Below are 16,692 nucleotides of genomic sequence, written 5' to 3'. Positions count from 1 at the left end.
TAGCAGATAGACGCGAGAGCGTTAGCAGATAGACACGAGAGCCTAGGTAACGTTAAAGCTTGTAGAATAGACACAATGAGAGGTAGCGTTAGCAGAATAGACACAATGAGAGGTAATGTTAGCGTTAACGTTAGCGTTAGCAGAATAGACACAACGAGAGTCTCGTTAATGTTGTTATCACAGCGCTCGTTAATGTTGTTATCACAGCGCGGCGTTTCCAATATTATAAATACGGAAGCAGCTGTTCTTCGAGGAAGTTACGGAGAGCTGTAGAGCGTCAGATAAGGGGGGCGTAGTAGCGTAGGGTCACGTGGGGTCAGCGGCCAATCAGAGCAACCCGGAAACACAACTGCGTTGTAGAAAGCATACACGCGTCCAGGTCGCTTCTTATCCCCTCTCCCAGCCCCCCGGGTTCGCATAGACATTTTAGGGCAGGGGTCTCAAACTCAATGTACCTGGGGGCCGCTGGAGGTAGAGTCTGGGTGAGGCTGGACGCATCAAATATTCCAAAAAAAAGGACAACTGATCCAATCTTCTCAATCTTTAGAAATAACATTTCAGAACATGAACAGTTCTTCTTACCTACTCCTTGCTGCCAGAGACTTGGCAGCGCTTCCTCTTATGTCTTCCCCCCTTGTGTGTCCTCTCAGGTTTTTCAGGCGCAATACATCTTCAACAAACTACCCCTTTGCCTCATCATAAAACCTCACAAACACCAGCAACTGAGCATTCTCAGTGGTGTCAGTGGACTCATCCACAGCTATGGAAATGCACTGTGCATTTTTTTTTATTCAAATCACCAGCCAGTATTTCAGTTATTCTGGTTGCTGTGCTATCTGAGCAGGATTTGCTTTTGTTTGCCTTCAAACATGGTCTCCATCACTTCAGTCATACATTATTTTATTATTTATGCATCAGAGAATGGCTTCTTGTGTTTAGCCAACACCCATGCCACTGAGTGAGGACTTGGTTGCTTTTTCTCGTTGTGACATAGATTTAACAATAATTCTGCTTGCAGCTTGATATGATTTCATTCCATTTATTTTTGTGGTTCCACAGAATTTTGAGGAAAGGTTGCATCAAAATAACTGTTGTTTCGTAGTGGCGTTTCAAATATGCCACTCTTCACAAGAGCTACCGTTTCTTGGCATAATTAGGCACATTGGTTTGGTGCTGGGAGGATGCACTCATATTTTTCAGTCCATTCACCTTTGAATTGCAGCGATTTTCACTGTCGACTTTTCTTTTACTGGCCATCTTTGAACATGCCATATTTTTCTACTAACTGCCTGCTGGCGAAACTACAGTACCTGCAGATTAGGCTACCTGTAGATGCGCTGTCAACTCTCGCTCTGACTCGGACTCTTTGAAAGAGACAACACGCATTCCGTGAAAACCCGCCCTACTCTGCCTCTGATTCGCAGACTGTGGGTGGGGGGGAAAAACGCTGACGGGACGCTGAATGTGATTGAACCAGAGTAGACGGACTCAGACAGGAGCAGTGCAGCCGGACAGGCAGAGCACTGCTTGCAGAGGAGATAGCGGAGATCCACTTGGTATCACTCCGGAATCACGTTTCAACCAAGTCACTAACGTAACGTTGCTGTCATGAGCCTGCACTATGGTAGCCTACAAGTGATAAAATAAATAAAACATTCGACTCGCGCAACGACGCAGCAAAAAGTTGCGCGCGGGCTGCACTAACACTAAACTTTGATGTCAAGTAGGGGGCCGCACAATATCATCCAGCTGGCCGCAATTGGCCCGCGGGCCGTGAGTTTGAGACCCCTGTTTTAGGGGAAGGAGGAAACCATGATGTACATATGTATAGAAAACACTTTTTTATGATAATCAAATAAAGAGCTATTTTCCAAAACGCATTTATTTTTTTTACTTTTGTAACTTATTTTCAGAAATGAGTGATATTTTTAAACAATATAAGACCAAAACATGTTAAAAAAAATGTATAATAATTTTGATTTCTTTTTAAATATTGGCCCTATTTTGACATCGGAACGATACCGATGTGTAAAAAAAAAAAAAAAACGTATCGGCCGATATATCGTGCACCACTAGTAATAACGCGTGCACCCGTCCCTCTCTCCAGGTCTGGGTTGTAACGAGTGCACCCATCCCACCTGCCAGCACTCCCTGAACTCGCTGGGCATCGGTCAGTGTGTGGAGTGCGAGGGTGGGGTCCTGGTGTTGGACGTCATGTCGGGCCCCAAGTGGAGGATGGCCTGCAACAAGTGCAACGTGGTGGTGCACTTCTTTGAGCATGCGCACAGGGTGCAGGTAGGAACCACACCTGCTTATTACTTTATATATATTTATAATTATATTTTATATGTTTAGAGATACTCCAGCACGCCCTGCTTATTACTTTACATATATTTATAATTATATTTTATGTTTAGAGATACTCCAGCACGCCCTGCTTATTACTTTACATATATTTATATTTTATATGTTTAGAGATACTCCAGCACGCCCTGCTTATTACTTTACATATATTTATATATATATATATATATTAGGGATGCTCGATATTGGCTTTTTTACCGATATTCCGATATTGTCCAACTCTTAATTTCCGATACCGATATCAACCGATACCGATATATGCAGGGTTCCCCCCCCCCCCCCCCCCCCAAAACGGAATAATTTCAGGTAACTAATAATTTCACTGGATATATATATATAACAAATATTGTTATTGTTTTTTTTTTTTTTTTTAAACGATACCGATATTTTCCGATATCACATTTTACTGCCGATATCGGCCGATAATATCGGTCGGCCGATAATATCGGACATCCCTAATATATATATATATATGTGATATTATGTTTAGCGATACTCCAGCATGCCCTGCTTATAACTTTACATATATTTATAATTATATTTGATATGTTTATAGATACTCCAGCACGCCCTGCTTATTACTTTACATATATTTATAATTATATTTTATATGTTTAGAGATACTCCAGCACGCCCTGCTTATTACTTTACATATATTTATAATTATATTTTATATGTTTAGAGATACTCCAGCACTGCTTATTACTTTACATATATTTATAATTATATTTTATATGTTTAGAGATACTCCAGCACTGCTTATTACTTTACATATATTTATAATTATATTTGATATGTTTAGAGATACTCCAGCACGCCCTGCTTATTACTTTACATATAGTTATATTTTATATGTTTAGAGATACTCCAGCACGCCCTGCTTATTACTTTACATATATTTATATTTTATGTTTAGAGATACTCCAGTATGCCGTCATTATTATTTAACATATATTTTTATATATTTTATATATGTTTAAAGCTACTCCAGCACGCTGTCCTTATATTTTACATATATTTATAATTATATATATATATTTTATATATGTTTAGAGTTACTCCAGCACGCTGTCCTTGTTATGTTATATATATTTTATATATGTTTAGAGCTACTCCTATATATATATAATGTTCAGTAGAACTGATGGTCTAAGTGCCTCTCTCTCCTCTCTCTCTCTCTCTCTCTCTCTCTCTGTCTCTCTGTCTCTCCTCTCTCTCTTTCTGTCTCTCTCCTCTCTGTCTGTATCTCCTCTGTCTCTCTCTCTCTGTCTCTCCTCTCTGTCTGTATCTCCTTTCTCTCTCTCTGACCCTCTCTCTCTGTCTCTCTCTCTCTCTCTCTCTCTCTCTCTCTCTCTCTCTCTCTCTCTCTCTCTCTCTCTCTCTCTCCTCTGTCTGTATCTCCTCTTTCTCTGTCACTCTCTCTGTCTGTCTGTCTCTCTCTCCTCTCTCTGTCCCTCTCTGTCTCCTCTCTCTCCCTCTCTCTCTGTCTCTGTCTCTCCTCTCTTTCTGTCTCTCCTCTCTCTGTCCCTCTCTCTCCCCCCCCCCCCCCCCCTCTATCTCCCCCCCCCTCCCCCCAGGTGACTCAGGACAGCTGTGATGTGTGTGAGGCCTCCCTGGTAGCGATGGCGTCTATATTTATCACAGCCGAAGAGCGCTTCCGCATTTTGCCCTGATTGGCCCCGGTAACGCCCTCCAAATGCCCATTTTCTTTCCCCCCGCTCAGACGCCCAAATGGAATACATGTATATTATCGCGACGCGATAACGTTATTTCCCTGTACATTGCAACGTTAACACAACGCAGCTGTCAACTGTACTTTACATATTATCCAAACGAGGACCACATAACGCCATACGAGGACCACATAACGCCATAACACGCCATAATGTTATTTCCCTGTACATTGTAACGTTAACACAACGCAGCATTTCCCTGTACATTGCAACGTTAACACAACGCAGCATTTCCCTGTACATTGCAACGTTAACACAACGCAGCATTTCCCTGTACATTGCAACGTTAACACAACGCAGCATTTCCCTGTACATTGCAACGTTAACACAACGCAGCTGTCAACTGTACTTTACATATTATCCAAACGAGGACCACATAACGCCATAACACGCCATAATGTTATTTCCCTGTACATTGTAACGTTAACACAACGCAGCTGTCAACTGTACACATATTATGGAATACATGTATATTATCGCGACGCGATTTACTCGCAACGCCATAACGTTATTCGGGCATTCATAAAATTGATTGAATGAAATTGATTGAATGAAAATGTTATTAACAGATTGCAGAATGGGTACAATACAGTACGGCTCAATACACACAATTGTTAAGGGGATGCAGACCAGAGAAAGACTTTCGTCTTGTAATGTGTGCTAATATGGCGTGTTAATATGTGATTGACCAGCGTTAATATGAACCAAAGGCTTTGGCTTTAATATGGCATATGGCGCGTTCTGGCATCTGTGATTAATGGGGGTCTGAACCGCGTCGAACCAAGCGGCGACCTCATGCGCATGCGCGGCGAGCACCGGGGCGAAGGAAAAGGAAATGCGCATTACCGTACTGGCGTATGGCGAAGAATGCGGAAGCGATCTTGCACTCTTCGGCTGTGATAAATATAGACTCGTAGCGGTGTTGATCTCTCTCTCTATCTCTCCCCCCCCCCCTCTCTCTCCTCCCCCTCTCTCTCCCCCCTTCCCCCCAGGTGACTCAGGACAGCTGTGATGTGTGTGAGGCCTCCCTGGTAGCGGTGTTGATCTCTCTCTCGCTCTCTCCCCCCCCTCTCTCTCCTCCCCCCTCTCTTTCCCGCCCCCCCCTTCCCCCCAGGTGACTCAGGACAGCTGTGATGTGTGTGAGGCCTCCCTGGTGGCGGTGGACTTCAACAAGACCCGCTCGCCGCTGCCTGCTGGGGAGACTCAGCACAGCGGCTGTGTGTTCTGTGACCCGGTGTTCCAGGACCTGGTGGAGCTCAAGCACGCCACCATGAGGCACCCCAGCTACCGGCGAGGGGGGGGCCGCGGCAGGGGCCGGGGGCGCAGGGGAGCCCCCAAGAAGCCTAAAGACAAAATGGCTGCCCTGGCGGCTTACTTTGTATAGCAACTTGTCTTTATTTAGTTCGTTTCCAGTATCAGGTCCCTCCCAAACATGTCTTCTAACACACTGTCATTTCCCTCCCAAACTTGTCTGTGAGTAAAATGGATTTTTGTTTTTTTCACAAATCATCATCCTGCTTGTTCTTATGAGAAAAATTTAAAATAATTAGGGCTGACAGAATTAATGCTTTAACTTTGGAGATTAATTTAAATTATTTAAAGCATTAAAATAAATGTATCTAGATTAATCTATGGAGTGAAAAATCTTAGCCCGCGGATATAAGAAAGAGGTCTAGCTGAGTCAATGTTGATGGTTTTGTTGAACATTTGTATTTCACAGGAGAGAAACTGTATTCAAAGAAAGCTATTAAAATAGTCTTTGAATCTAAATATACTTTCTTGTGTTGATTTTACATTAATTCCATGATTTTACTCAAGTAAATATCTGTTACAAGCTTCGGTCTTAAGTAGAAAAATGCCATTTTTAATCTAGATTCATCTAGATTAATTACAGAAAATTGTGAGATTAATTAGTAAAAAAAATTAATCTATTGACGACACTAAAAATAATATATAGATGCGGTGACAAATATTAAATATTCTAGGCTCACATTTGGTTCACAGTGTGCCTAAGAATGATTTTTTTTTCATTTATGATTTATAATTCTAAGAATTATAGTAAAAATTTGTTTTGCCGGCTCTGCAAACAAATCCCCCTCCTCCGAAAACCACGTAGTGCAGCTTTAAAGGAGACACCTGATTCCATACAGGTGTTACTGCAGGAGTGATCAACATCCTATCGTCCTGCTCTGTGGAGCTGCTCAGTCCACCTCTGTCTTGGATGAAGACGGCGAGAGGAGAAATATGGAAGTCGCTTGAAAGAGGCTGAGGCACAGGTGGGAGAAGCTTCAGTCTGTTGTCCTGATGGGAGGAGCTTCAGTCTGTCCTGGTGGGAGGAGCTTCAGTCTGTCCTGGTAGGAGCTTCAGTCTGTCCTGGTGGGAGGAGCTTCAGTCTGTCCTGGTGGGAGGAGCTTCAGTCTGTCCTGGTGGGAGGAGATTCAGTCTGTCCTGGTGGGAGGGGCTTCAGTCTGTTGTCCTGATGGGAGGAGCTTCAGTCTGTCCTGGTGGGAGGAGCTTCAGTCTGTCCTGATGGGAGTGGCCTCAAGTAAGCGAGGCCGGTAAGCCTAGAATAATAAGAGGATGGGTGCCACGGTGGCGTACCACGTAGCTGCGCTTGCAGCGTACTTGCAAATGTCCTGGGTTCGAATCCGGCCCAGGACTTGTGTTGCATGTCTTCCCCCATCTCTTCACCCAATTTCCTCTCTGACTGTCCTATCCACAATAAAGCTGAAAATGCCATAAAAACATATCTTTAAAAAAATAAAAATAAAAAAAAGAATAAGAGGATGGATCAGCGTTGTCATAGAAACCACTGGGAGACGAAACACATGGTCAGAATGTTGTTGTCTCCCTGAGGCAGCACTCGACAGTATACTAGGCTTGCTCTGTATAGGTTGCAGTATACAGAGGAGCTTAAGTTTCATTTAGATTAGATTTAACTTTGTGTGAAGGAGAGAAAGGAGGCTCTAGAGACTAAATATTTCGGACTAAACCCTGCAGCATCAGAGATATGAGTGATATGTTCCTGCAGGTCATCAGAGATATGAGTGATATGTTCCTGCAGCATCAGAGATATGAGTGATATGCTCCTGCAGGTCAGAGATATGAGTGATATGCTCCTGCAGGTCAGAGATATGAGTGATATGTTCCTGCAGGTCAGAGATATGATTGATATGCTCCTGCAGGTCAGAGATATGAGTGATATGCTCCTGCAGGTCAGAGATATGAGTGATATGTTCCTGCAGGTCAGAGATATGAGTGATATGTTCCTGCAGGTCAGAGATATGAGTGATATGTTCCTGCAGGTCAGAGATATGAGTGATATGTTCCTGCAGGTCAGAGATATGAGTGATATGCTCCTGCAGGTCAGAGATATGAGTGATATGTTCCTGCAGGTCAGAGATATGAGTGATGTTTTCCTGCAGGTCAGAGATATGAGTGATATGTTCCTGCAGGTCAGAGATATGATTGATATGCTCCTGCAGGTCAGAGATATGAGTGATATGCTCCTGCAGGTCAGAGATATGAGTGATATGTTCCTGCAGCATCATAGATATGAGTGATATGTTCCTGCAGGTCAGAGATATGAGTGATATGTTCCTGCAGGTCAGAGATATGAGTGATATGTTCCTGCAGGTCAGAGATATGAGTGATATGTTCCTGCAGCATCAGAGATATGAGTGATATGTTCCTGCAGGTCAGAGATATGAGTGATATGCTCCTGCAGGTCAGAGATATGAGTGATATGTTCCTGCAGGTCAGAGATATGAGTGATATGTTCCTGCAGGTCAGAGATATGAGTGATATGCTCCTGCAGGTCAGAGATATGACTTATATGTTCCTGCAGGTCAGAGATATGACTTATATGTTCCTGCAGCATCAGAGATATGACTTATATGTTCCTGCAGGTCAGAGATATGAGTGATATGTTCCTGCAGGTCAGAGATATGAGTGATGTTTTCCTGCAGCATCAGAGATATGAGTGATATGTTCCTGCAGGTCAGAGATATGAGTGATATGCTCCTGCAGGTCAGAGATATGAGTGATATACTCCTGCAGGTCAGAGATATGAGTGATATGTTCCTGCAGGTCAGAGATATGAGTGATATGTTCCTGCAGGTCAGAGATATGAGTGATATGTTCCTGCAGCATCAGAGATATGAGTGATATGCTCCTGCAGGTCAGAGATATGAGTGATGTTTTCCTGCAGGTCAGAGATATGAGTTATATGTTCCTGCAGGTCAGATATGAGTGATATGCTCCTGCAGGTCAGAGATATGAGTGATATGCTCCTGCAGGTCAGAGATATGAGTTATATGCTCCTGTAGGTCAGAGATATGAGTGATATGTTCCTGCAGGTCAGAGATATGAGTGATATGTTCCTGCAGGTCAGATATGAGTGATATGTTCCTGCAGGTCAGAGATATGAGTGATATGTTCCTGCAGGTCAGAGATATGAGTTATATGTTCCTGCAGCATCAGAGATATGAGTGATATGTTCCTGCAGGTCAGAGATATGAGTGATATGTTCCTGCAGGTCAGAGATATGAGTGATATGTTCCTGCAGGTCAGAGATATGAGTGATATGTTCCTGCAGGTCAGATATGAGTGATATGCTCCTGTAGGTCAGAGATATGAGTGATATGTTCCTGCAGGTCAGAGATATGAGTTATATGTTCCTGCAGCATCAGAGATATGAGTGATATGCTCCTGCAGGTCAGAGATATGAGTGATATGTTCCTGCAGGTCAAAGATATGAGTGATATGCTCCTGCAGGTCAGAGATATGAGTGATATGTTCCTGCAGGTCAGAGATATGAGTGATATTTTCCTGCAGGTCAGAGATATGAGTGATATACTCCTGCAGGTCAGAGATATGAGTGATATTTTCCTGCAGGTCAGAGATATGATTGATATGCTCCTGCAGGTCAGAGATATGAGTGATATGTTCCTGCAGGTCAGAGATATGAGTGATATGTCTCTGCAGGTCAGAGATTCCAGTTTTAGCTCCGACTCTTTTTCTCAGCGAACCTTCAAAACTGTCCATTGTCGACAAAGAGGTGATTCTGAATCGTCTTGAGTTTTTTAATGAATGAAAGGCGGGATATAATGTTGAAATAAGACTTCCTCTGGAGATGTTTTATCTTCAAAATGAAATTGACAAATTCATTAAGATTTGATGGTAATGTGTCTCAGATCTGCTGGGTCAGGTTCTCTTTGAATGTCATCTTTTAACACATCTCAAACCTACCAAAGTCAGCCCATGTCACCCCACTTCTTAGGGACCTGCACTGGCTCCCCATTGCCGCACAAATCCGCTTCAAGGCCCTCGACCTGGCATACCATGCGGCAAAGGGAACCGCTCCCGCCTACCTCCGGTCAATGATCTCTAACTACACACCCTCAAGACCCCTACGCTCTGCATCTTCTGGCCGTCTCAGACCCACTCCTATCCGAGCTCCGGGAGGGTCATCAAGGAGAAGCCGCCTATTCTCAGTCCTTGCCCCACAATGGTGGAACGAACTGCCCACCACAGTCAGGACAGCCGAAACCCGTCCAATCTTTTGCCGTCGCCTAAAGACGCACTTCTTCAAGCATTATCTGAAATGAAGAAAAAAAAAATTATAATAAAAAATAAAAAAAATCTAACCCTAACTAACCTTACTGTCATGCACGTGTCCTAATATACTAACCTACACTGTAGCACTCAACACTTGAACATTGTTACTCAGCTGATAGAGTTGTCGTACAGAACTTGTAAGTCGCTTTGTATAAAAGGGTCAGCTAAATGACTAAATGTAAATGTAAAATGCAAATGAATGCCCTGGTTCTGTCAGGTCTGGTGGGTCAGGTTGTCTTTGAATGCCCTGGTCAGGTTATCTTTGAATGCCCTGGTCAGGTTATCATCGAATGCCCTGGTCAGGTTATCTTTGAATGCCCTGGTCAGGTTATCTTTGAATGCCCTGGTCAGGTTATCTTTGAATGCCCTGGTCAGGTTATCTTTGAATGCCCTGGTCAGGTTATCTTTGAATGCCCTGGTCAGGTTATCTTCGAATGCCCTGGTCAGGTTATCTTTGAATGCCCTGGTCAGGTTATCTTCGAATGCCCTGGTCAGGTTATCTTTGAATGCCCGGTCAGGTTATCTTTGAATGCCCTGGTCAGGTTATCTTCGAATGCCCTGGTCAGGTTATCTTTGAATGCCCTGGTCAGGTTATCTTTGAATGCCCTGGTCAGGTTATCTTTGAATGCCCTGGTCAGGTTATCTTTGAATGCCCTGGTCAGGTTATCTTTGAATGCCCTGGTCAGGTTATCTTTGAATGCCCTGGTCAGGTTATCTTTGAATGCCCTGGTCAGGTTACCTTGCCCCAGGTCTTGTGGACAAGCTGCCACTACAGCATGTGTAGACTCATGTGATCAGGAATCAGTCGGGGCGACTGGCTCGGGGGGTAGAGCAGAGGTTCCCGGTTTGATTCCCGCTGCTCCCAGGCAGCGTGTCGAAGTGTCCTTGAGCAAGAGACTTGTACCTTGCATGGTCGCCTCCTTCGTCGTGTGTGAATAGGTCAAATGTGAGGAACAAATTGTAACGCTCTTTGGATAAATATAATATATATTCTGTTAACTAGATCTATCCGCCTGACATTACAGACTTTACTGGCTGAAAGAAAAGAGATTCTCAACAGATTTCCAAAAACCTTTGACATTTTGTACCATTTTCCATCACTTTTCCAGGCCAGGAAAACATCACGTTTTCTGTGACCATAATATTCTGAACCCTGAAAACGGTTCCCACTGAAGGTCCTTCAGATTCACGTAAAGCACAGAACAATTTGGATGATTGGGGGCAAAAATTATAGAAATAATCTAAGAAACATTTCCTCAAACGGATTGTGTGGCCGACAAAAACATTTATTGAATGTCTGATATTCACTCTTCCTCCATCCATTTCAAAAACATTCATCACTTAATCTTTTATGAAACCTTAATCTGTAAGGATATGGTATATACAGGGGTGTAAAATACTTGAGTAATTATACAAGTATACAAACCTAATAATACTCGAGTAAAATACAAATCCCCAAAAACAGTTTAAGTTTGTACTTCGTTACAATACTTAAACTGTTTTTGGGGATTTGTACTTTACTCTGAGTATTATTAGGTTTATATACTTGTACTTTTACTCAATTACATTTCAGAGAAAAAAAACGTTGACATTTTTTTTACCTTTTACTCCTTACATTTAAAATGCAGACCTAAAAAGTACAAATCTCGCAGGTCCAACCATTTTAATTAGTATATTTGTTTCTCTGGCCGAACTAACGTTAACATTATTAATCCTGCGGCCGCACTTTATTTAAAAACAGCCAATCAAATCCCCATCAATGGAAAATTAACCCACCCATGCTGATAGGTCCTTGTGCAAGACTAGAAAGCAGGGATCTTTGATTAAACACCTGCTATCAGAAGAATAGAGTCAGAAAAAAAGTTTTTACTTTTACTTTTTAGTACTTAAGTACATTTAAAAGTAGAAACTTTTTAGCTTTTACTCAAGAAGTGTGTTTTTAGCCAGATACTCTGACTTTTACTTGAGTACGATTTTAAGACTGTACCCATACTGTACTTTCACGTAAGTATAATTTCTGCATACTTTTTACACCCCTGGGTAGTGGGTATAATATACATCTGCTGGTCGTTGCCATGCAGGGCCTTGTGAGTGTCTCCTGGCACCTTGCGCAGGTTGGCCACCAGATGGTACTGCTGTACATCAGCCTTCTTGTTCAAGTCAAGTGTTCCTTTAGAAATGATTTATTATTAATTAAGAGTCGGTGTTTATTATTAAGAGTCAGATAGTCCTAACAGTGTTTATTATTAAGAGTCAGATAGTCCTAACAGTGTTTATTATTAAGAGTCAGATAGTCCTAACAGTGTTTATTATTAAGAGTCAGATAGTCATAACAGTGTTTATTAACAGTTGGATAGTCCTAACAGTGTTTATTATTAAGAGTCAGACAGTCCTAACAGTGTTTATTATTAAGAGTCAGATAGTCCTAACAGTGTTTATTATTAAGAGTCAGACAGTCCTAACAGTGTTTATTATTAAGAGTCAGATAGTCATAACAGTGTTTATTAACAGTTGGATAGTCCTAACAGTGTTTATTATTAAATCAAATCTAATTTATTTGTAAGGCCCGACAACACATGTTGAATGAATGAATGAATGAAAACTTTATTTAACAGATTGCAGAATGGGTACAATACAGTATGGCTCAATACACACAATTGTTAAGGGGATGCAGAACAGAGAAAGACGTTTGTCTTGTTTACATCATGGTCCCCCATTTTAATGTCCCCATGGGCCGTACACTTCTTCTTTAAACAAGTCAAGAAGAAACATCACAATAAGTCAAGAACAAAACAAGAACACCATAAGGTCCAAAAAATTAAAAATAAATGCAAAATAAATAAATGCAACACTCCCAGACATACCCCACGCGAAGGTAAGAAAAAAAACTCACTAAAACCTAGCAATAGGAGGGGGTTAGAGAGTTCCCATGTTTGTAGTGTGCGGAGATGGAGCAATAAATACATGTAGTGAGCATATGCATACATGGTGACAGTAGAATCATAGTATATAAGACAATTGTGAAATAGATAGAACTACAAGAGATACAAGAGTTTTATTTGTCACGGCATACAAGTATACAATGAAATGCGGGGGGTCTTGCCCACAACGATGTGCATAATTACAATAGTAATATATAATAAGAATCCAATAGAACGACATTGTGCAATAACAAGTAACAAAGTAGGGCATATCGGTATCTGTACACGAGTTATTTACAGAGCATGGTAGGACATGCTAGGTCCTGTGGTAGTGCAATGGTTAGCTACGGATGAGGCACTGGGTCTTTATGTACACTGCTATACAATGCTATATTTTACAATCTCAAGCTATACTATACTATTCCTAAAGTGACCTTCCTTCTGTAAAGTGACCATAAGTGTGAGCGTGTGCAGCATGAGTGTGTGTGTGCTCATGTTAAAGTGGCTGCTAGTGTGTGAGCGTGTACAGTGTGTGTGTGCTCATGTGTGCGTGGAGAGTTCAGTGTTCAAGGCTCTGATGGCCTGGGGGAAGACGCTGAGCCGAAGTCTCTGTCCTAGTTACTGGTGTTCGCAGGTGTTTGCCTGACCGCAGCAGCATGAACAGGCTGTTGTTGGGTGGTGAGGGTCTTTCATTATTCTGCAGGCTCTGGATTTGCACCTCTTGTTGTATAGGACCTGCAGGGTTGGTAGTGCAATACCCGTGGTACGCTCGGCTGAGCGCACCACTCTCTGTAGGGCATTCTTGTCCTGTGCCGTGCTGTTTCCATACCAGGCAGTGATGTTTCCAGTCAAGATGCTCTACAGCTCCGGAGTAGAAGGACTGGAGTATCTTCCCAGATACTCTGAACTTCCTTAACTGTCTCAGGTGGTAGAGGCGCTGCTTCGCCTTTTTTACGACTGAGTCTATGTGTGTTGTCCATGTCAGGTCCTACTGCAAGGTCTGCAAGTAGTACTGCAAGGTCCTACTGCAAGCGTATGGATACAGGATGAGATACAAGATAATAGCTCAGGGCCGTATGCCCTGTGGGGGCAGGAGAAGTCACTCAGAGGGTTCAGCACTGCAGGCCAGCAAAGCCAACTGTCGGAACATTGTGAATTCGGGGCAGTGTTGGACGATATGCTCCGTGACAGATTAGTTTGCGGCATTAATAATGACCCCATACAGCGCCGCCTGCTGGGGGAAGCCCCACCACTCACTTTTTAAAAAGCCCTGGAGATTTCCCAAGGTATGGAGATGGCTGCAAACAATGCTAGGGACATACAGAGGGGGAATGGGTTGTCAGTGTCACAGACAGCGACAGTGCACCAAGTCAGAAAGGATCATGCCTATAAAGAGACTGGTAAAAATTAAGTGTTTAAAAAAGGGGGCGAATGTTTTAGGTGTGGGGGGTCGTCGCATTATGCAAATGACTGCAGATTCAAAGAGGCTGTCTGCCATAATTGTAATAAAAAGGGACACCTAGCAAAGAAGTGCAGGAGTTCAAAAGACAATAAAATGGGCAGGGGCAAGCCTTGGCAGGGAAAGCAGCGACAGGCTCAAGCCTCCACACACCACCTGGAAGAAACAGATGAGGAAGCAGAGTGTGCATACAACATGTTCGGGGTGGGAATAGATGAGGAGCCACCTGAACCCTATTATGCCACTATCACTGTCGGGGGACAGGATGTAAAGTTTGAGATTGATTCAGGGGCTACTGCATCGGTCATCAGTGAGGAGACTTACAGGAAGACATGGGGGTCTAACCTACCACCCATTAGCCCATCAAAGCTCAGCCTCAGGACGTACACAGGTCAGCCCATACCTCATATAGGAGTGCTATATGTGGACATTTTAGCAGGGAATCAGAAGGCAAAGGCCAGGCTGGTTATAGCTAAGGGGGGGGGCCAAGTGTTTTGGGCCGTGATTGGCTAAGGAAAATTAAGCTAAACTGGCATAATGTTAAATATGTGCACACGACAGACACGACAGCGGACATCCTGCATCGGTACAGTGATGTTTTCAGGGACGAGCTGGGCACACTGAAGGGGGTAACTGTGAAACTCCATGTTGACCCTGAGGCCGCCCCAAGGTTTTTCAAGTCTAGGTCGGTGCCGTATGCCATGAAGGTCAAAGTGGAGGAGGAGCTGGAACGTTTACAGAAGCAAGGCATCATTGAACCTGTCCAATTTTCAAGGTGGGCGGCTCCCATTGTTCCAATCCTGAAAGAGGATAATACAGCACGCATATGTGGAGACTACAAGGTGACGGTAAATCAGGTCTCTAAACTGGAGGAGTATCCACTACCAAGAGTGGATGACCTGTTTGCAACCTTGTCAGGGGGGAAGCTTTTCACAAAGCTAGACCTGAGCCATGCTTACCAGCAACTGCAACTTGACGAAGAGTCAAAAGAGTGTCACCATCAACACTCACAAGGGCTTATTCAAATATAATCGCCTTGTGTTTGGAGTGGCATCCAGCCCCGCCATTTTTCAGAGAACAATGGACACGCTGTAACAGGGTATCCCGCACGTAGCGGTATATCTGGATGATATCCTCATCACGGGGGCCACGGAGGCGGAGCATCTGGCTAACCTAGCGCAGGTGTTGAAACGACTCTCAGAGGCAGGGCTGCGTTTGAAGCGTGCCAAGTGTGTGTTCCTGGCACCGAGTGTGACCTACCTGGGACACAGGATCACCGCACAGGGGCTCAGCCCTTTGGAAGACAAGGTGAGAGCCATAAAGGAGGCTCCAAGCCCAAAGAGTGTCCATGAACTAAGATCGTTTTTGGGCATGGTGAATTATTATGGCAAGTATCTGCTGGATTTATCAAATGTTTTGGCCCCGCTGTACAAGCTACTGCACCTTGACACTAAGTGGGAGTGGAGTGGAGAGCAGCAGAGAGCTTTTAAGGAAGTGAAGGAGCTGCTCCAGTCTGCAAAGCTGCTCGTTCACTACGACCCAGACAAAGAGATCATCGTCTCGAGTGATGCCTCGCCTTATGGAGTCGGAGCAGTGCTCTCACACATCATGGAGGATGGGGATGAGAAGCCTGTTGTTTTTGCTTCACGTACCCTAACAGCAGCGGAGAAGGGGTACTCTCAGTTGGATAAAGAGGGTCTAGCTGTTGTTTTTGCTGTGAAGCGTTTCCATCAATACCTATACGGACGGGCATTCACTATCACAACGGACCATAAACCTCTGATGAGTTTGTTCAGTGAGACAAAATGCATCCCACCACTGGCCTCAGCCAGGATACAGTGTTGGGCTCTCACACTTTCAGCCTACCAGTACACTATAGTGTTCAAAGCGGGCAAGGATAACGCAAATGCTGACGCACTGAGTCGACTGCCGTTACCAGAGACACCCGCCGCTACATATGTGCCTCCAGAGACTGTATTTTCATTGGAGAGGCTAGCAGAGACACCTATAAAAGCGACACAGATTAAACAGTGGACAGAGAGGGACCCGGTCCTGTCTCGAGTCAAGACCTTCCTTTTGCAAGGTTGGCCCAGTGTCGTGGAGGGAGAGGAACTGAGGCTGTATGCTAAACGCAAAACAGAACTGAGCCTGCAGGATGGCAGCATTTTCTGGGGGTCAAGGGTCATCGTACCGCCCCCAGGACGGTCACAAGTTGTGGAGGAGGTACATGAGACTCATCCAGGAGTCTCCCGGATGAAAAGCCTAGCGAGAGCATACGTCTGGTGGCCAAGAATGGACGATGATCTGGAGAGCAAGGTAAAATCATGCACACAGTGTCAGACTAATCTGAACAATCCACCGCCTGCTCCGTTGCACCCATGGGAGTGGCCAGACCGCCCCTGGTCTAGGCTGCATGTAGACTTTGCAGGACCCTTTATGGGACAGATGTTCCTGATCATGGTAGACGCACACTCAAAATGGATAGAAGCCCATATCATGAACAATATCACAGCCCCCACAACCATAGACCAACTCAGACAAGTGTTCGCAGTCCATGGGTTGCCAGACACCCTGGTCACGGATAATGGCCCAACAT

At 43.9% G+C, this 16,692-nt stretch overlaps 1 protein-coding gene across 1 annotated transcript in view; it reads left to right on the top strand.

Annotated features, from left to right (window-relative positions):
- top3b (DNA topoisomerase III beta) overlaps window positions 1-5,835 on the top strand; it is a 135,207-nt gene extending 129,372 nt beyond the window's left edge. Inside the window, exons 17-18 of the mRNA XM_084322848.1 lie at window positions 2,108-2,295; window positions 5,212-5,835. Of these exons, the coding sequence (XP_084178974.1) occupies window positions 2,108-2,295; window positions 5,212-5,481 (458 nt within the window). The 3' untranslated portion in view covers window positions 5,482-5,835. The remainder of the gene's footprint in view (window positions 1-2,107; window positions 2,296-5,211) is intronic.
- The last annotated feature ends 10,857 nt before the right edge of the window (window positions 5,836-16,692 follow it).

The sequence above is a fragment of the Notolepis coatsorum genome, assembly GCF_963971535.1.
Source record: "Notolepis coatsorum genome assembly, chromosome: 10".
Lineage (NCBI taxonomy): Eukaryota > Metazoa > Chordata > Actinopteri > Aulopiformes > Paralepididae > Notolepis > Notolepis coatsorum.
Note: the sequence above shows the minus strand (reverse complement) of the source record. Positions and strands in the feature narration are given on the sequence as shown.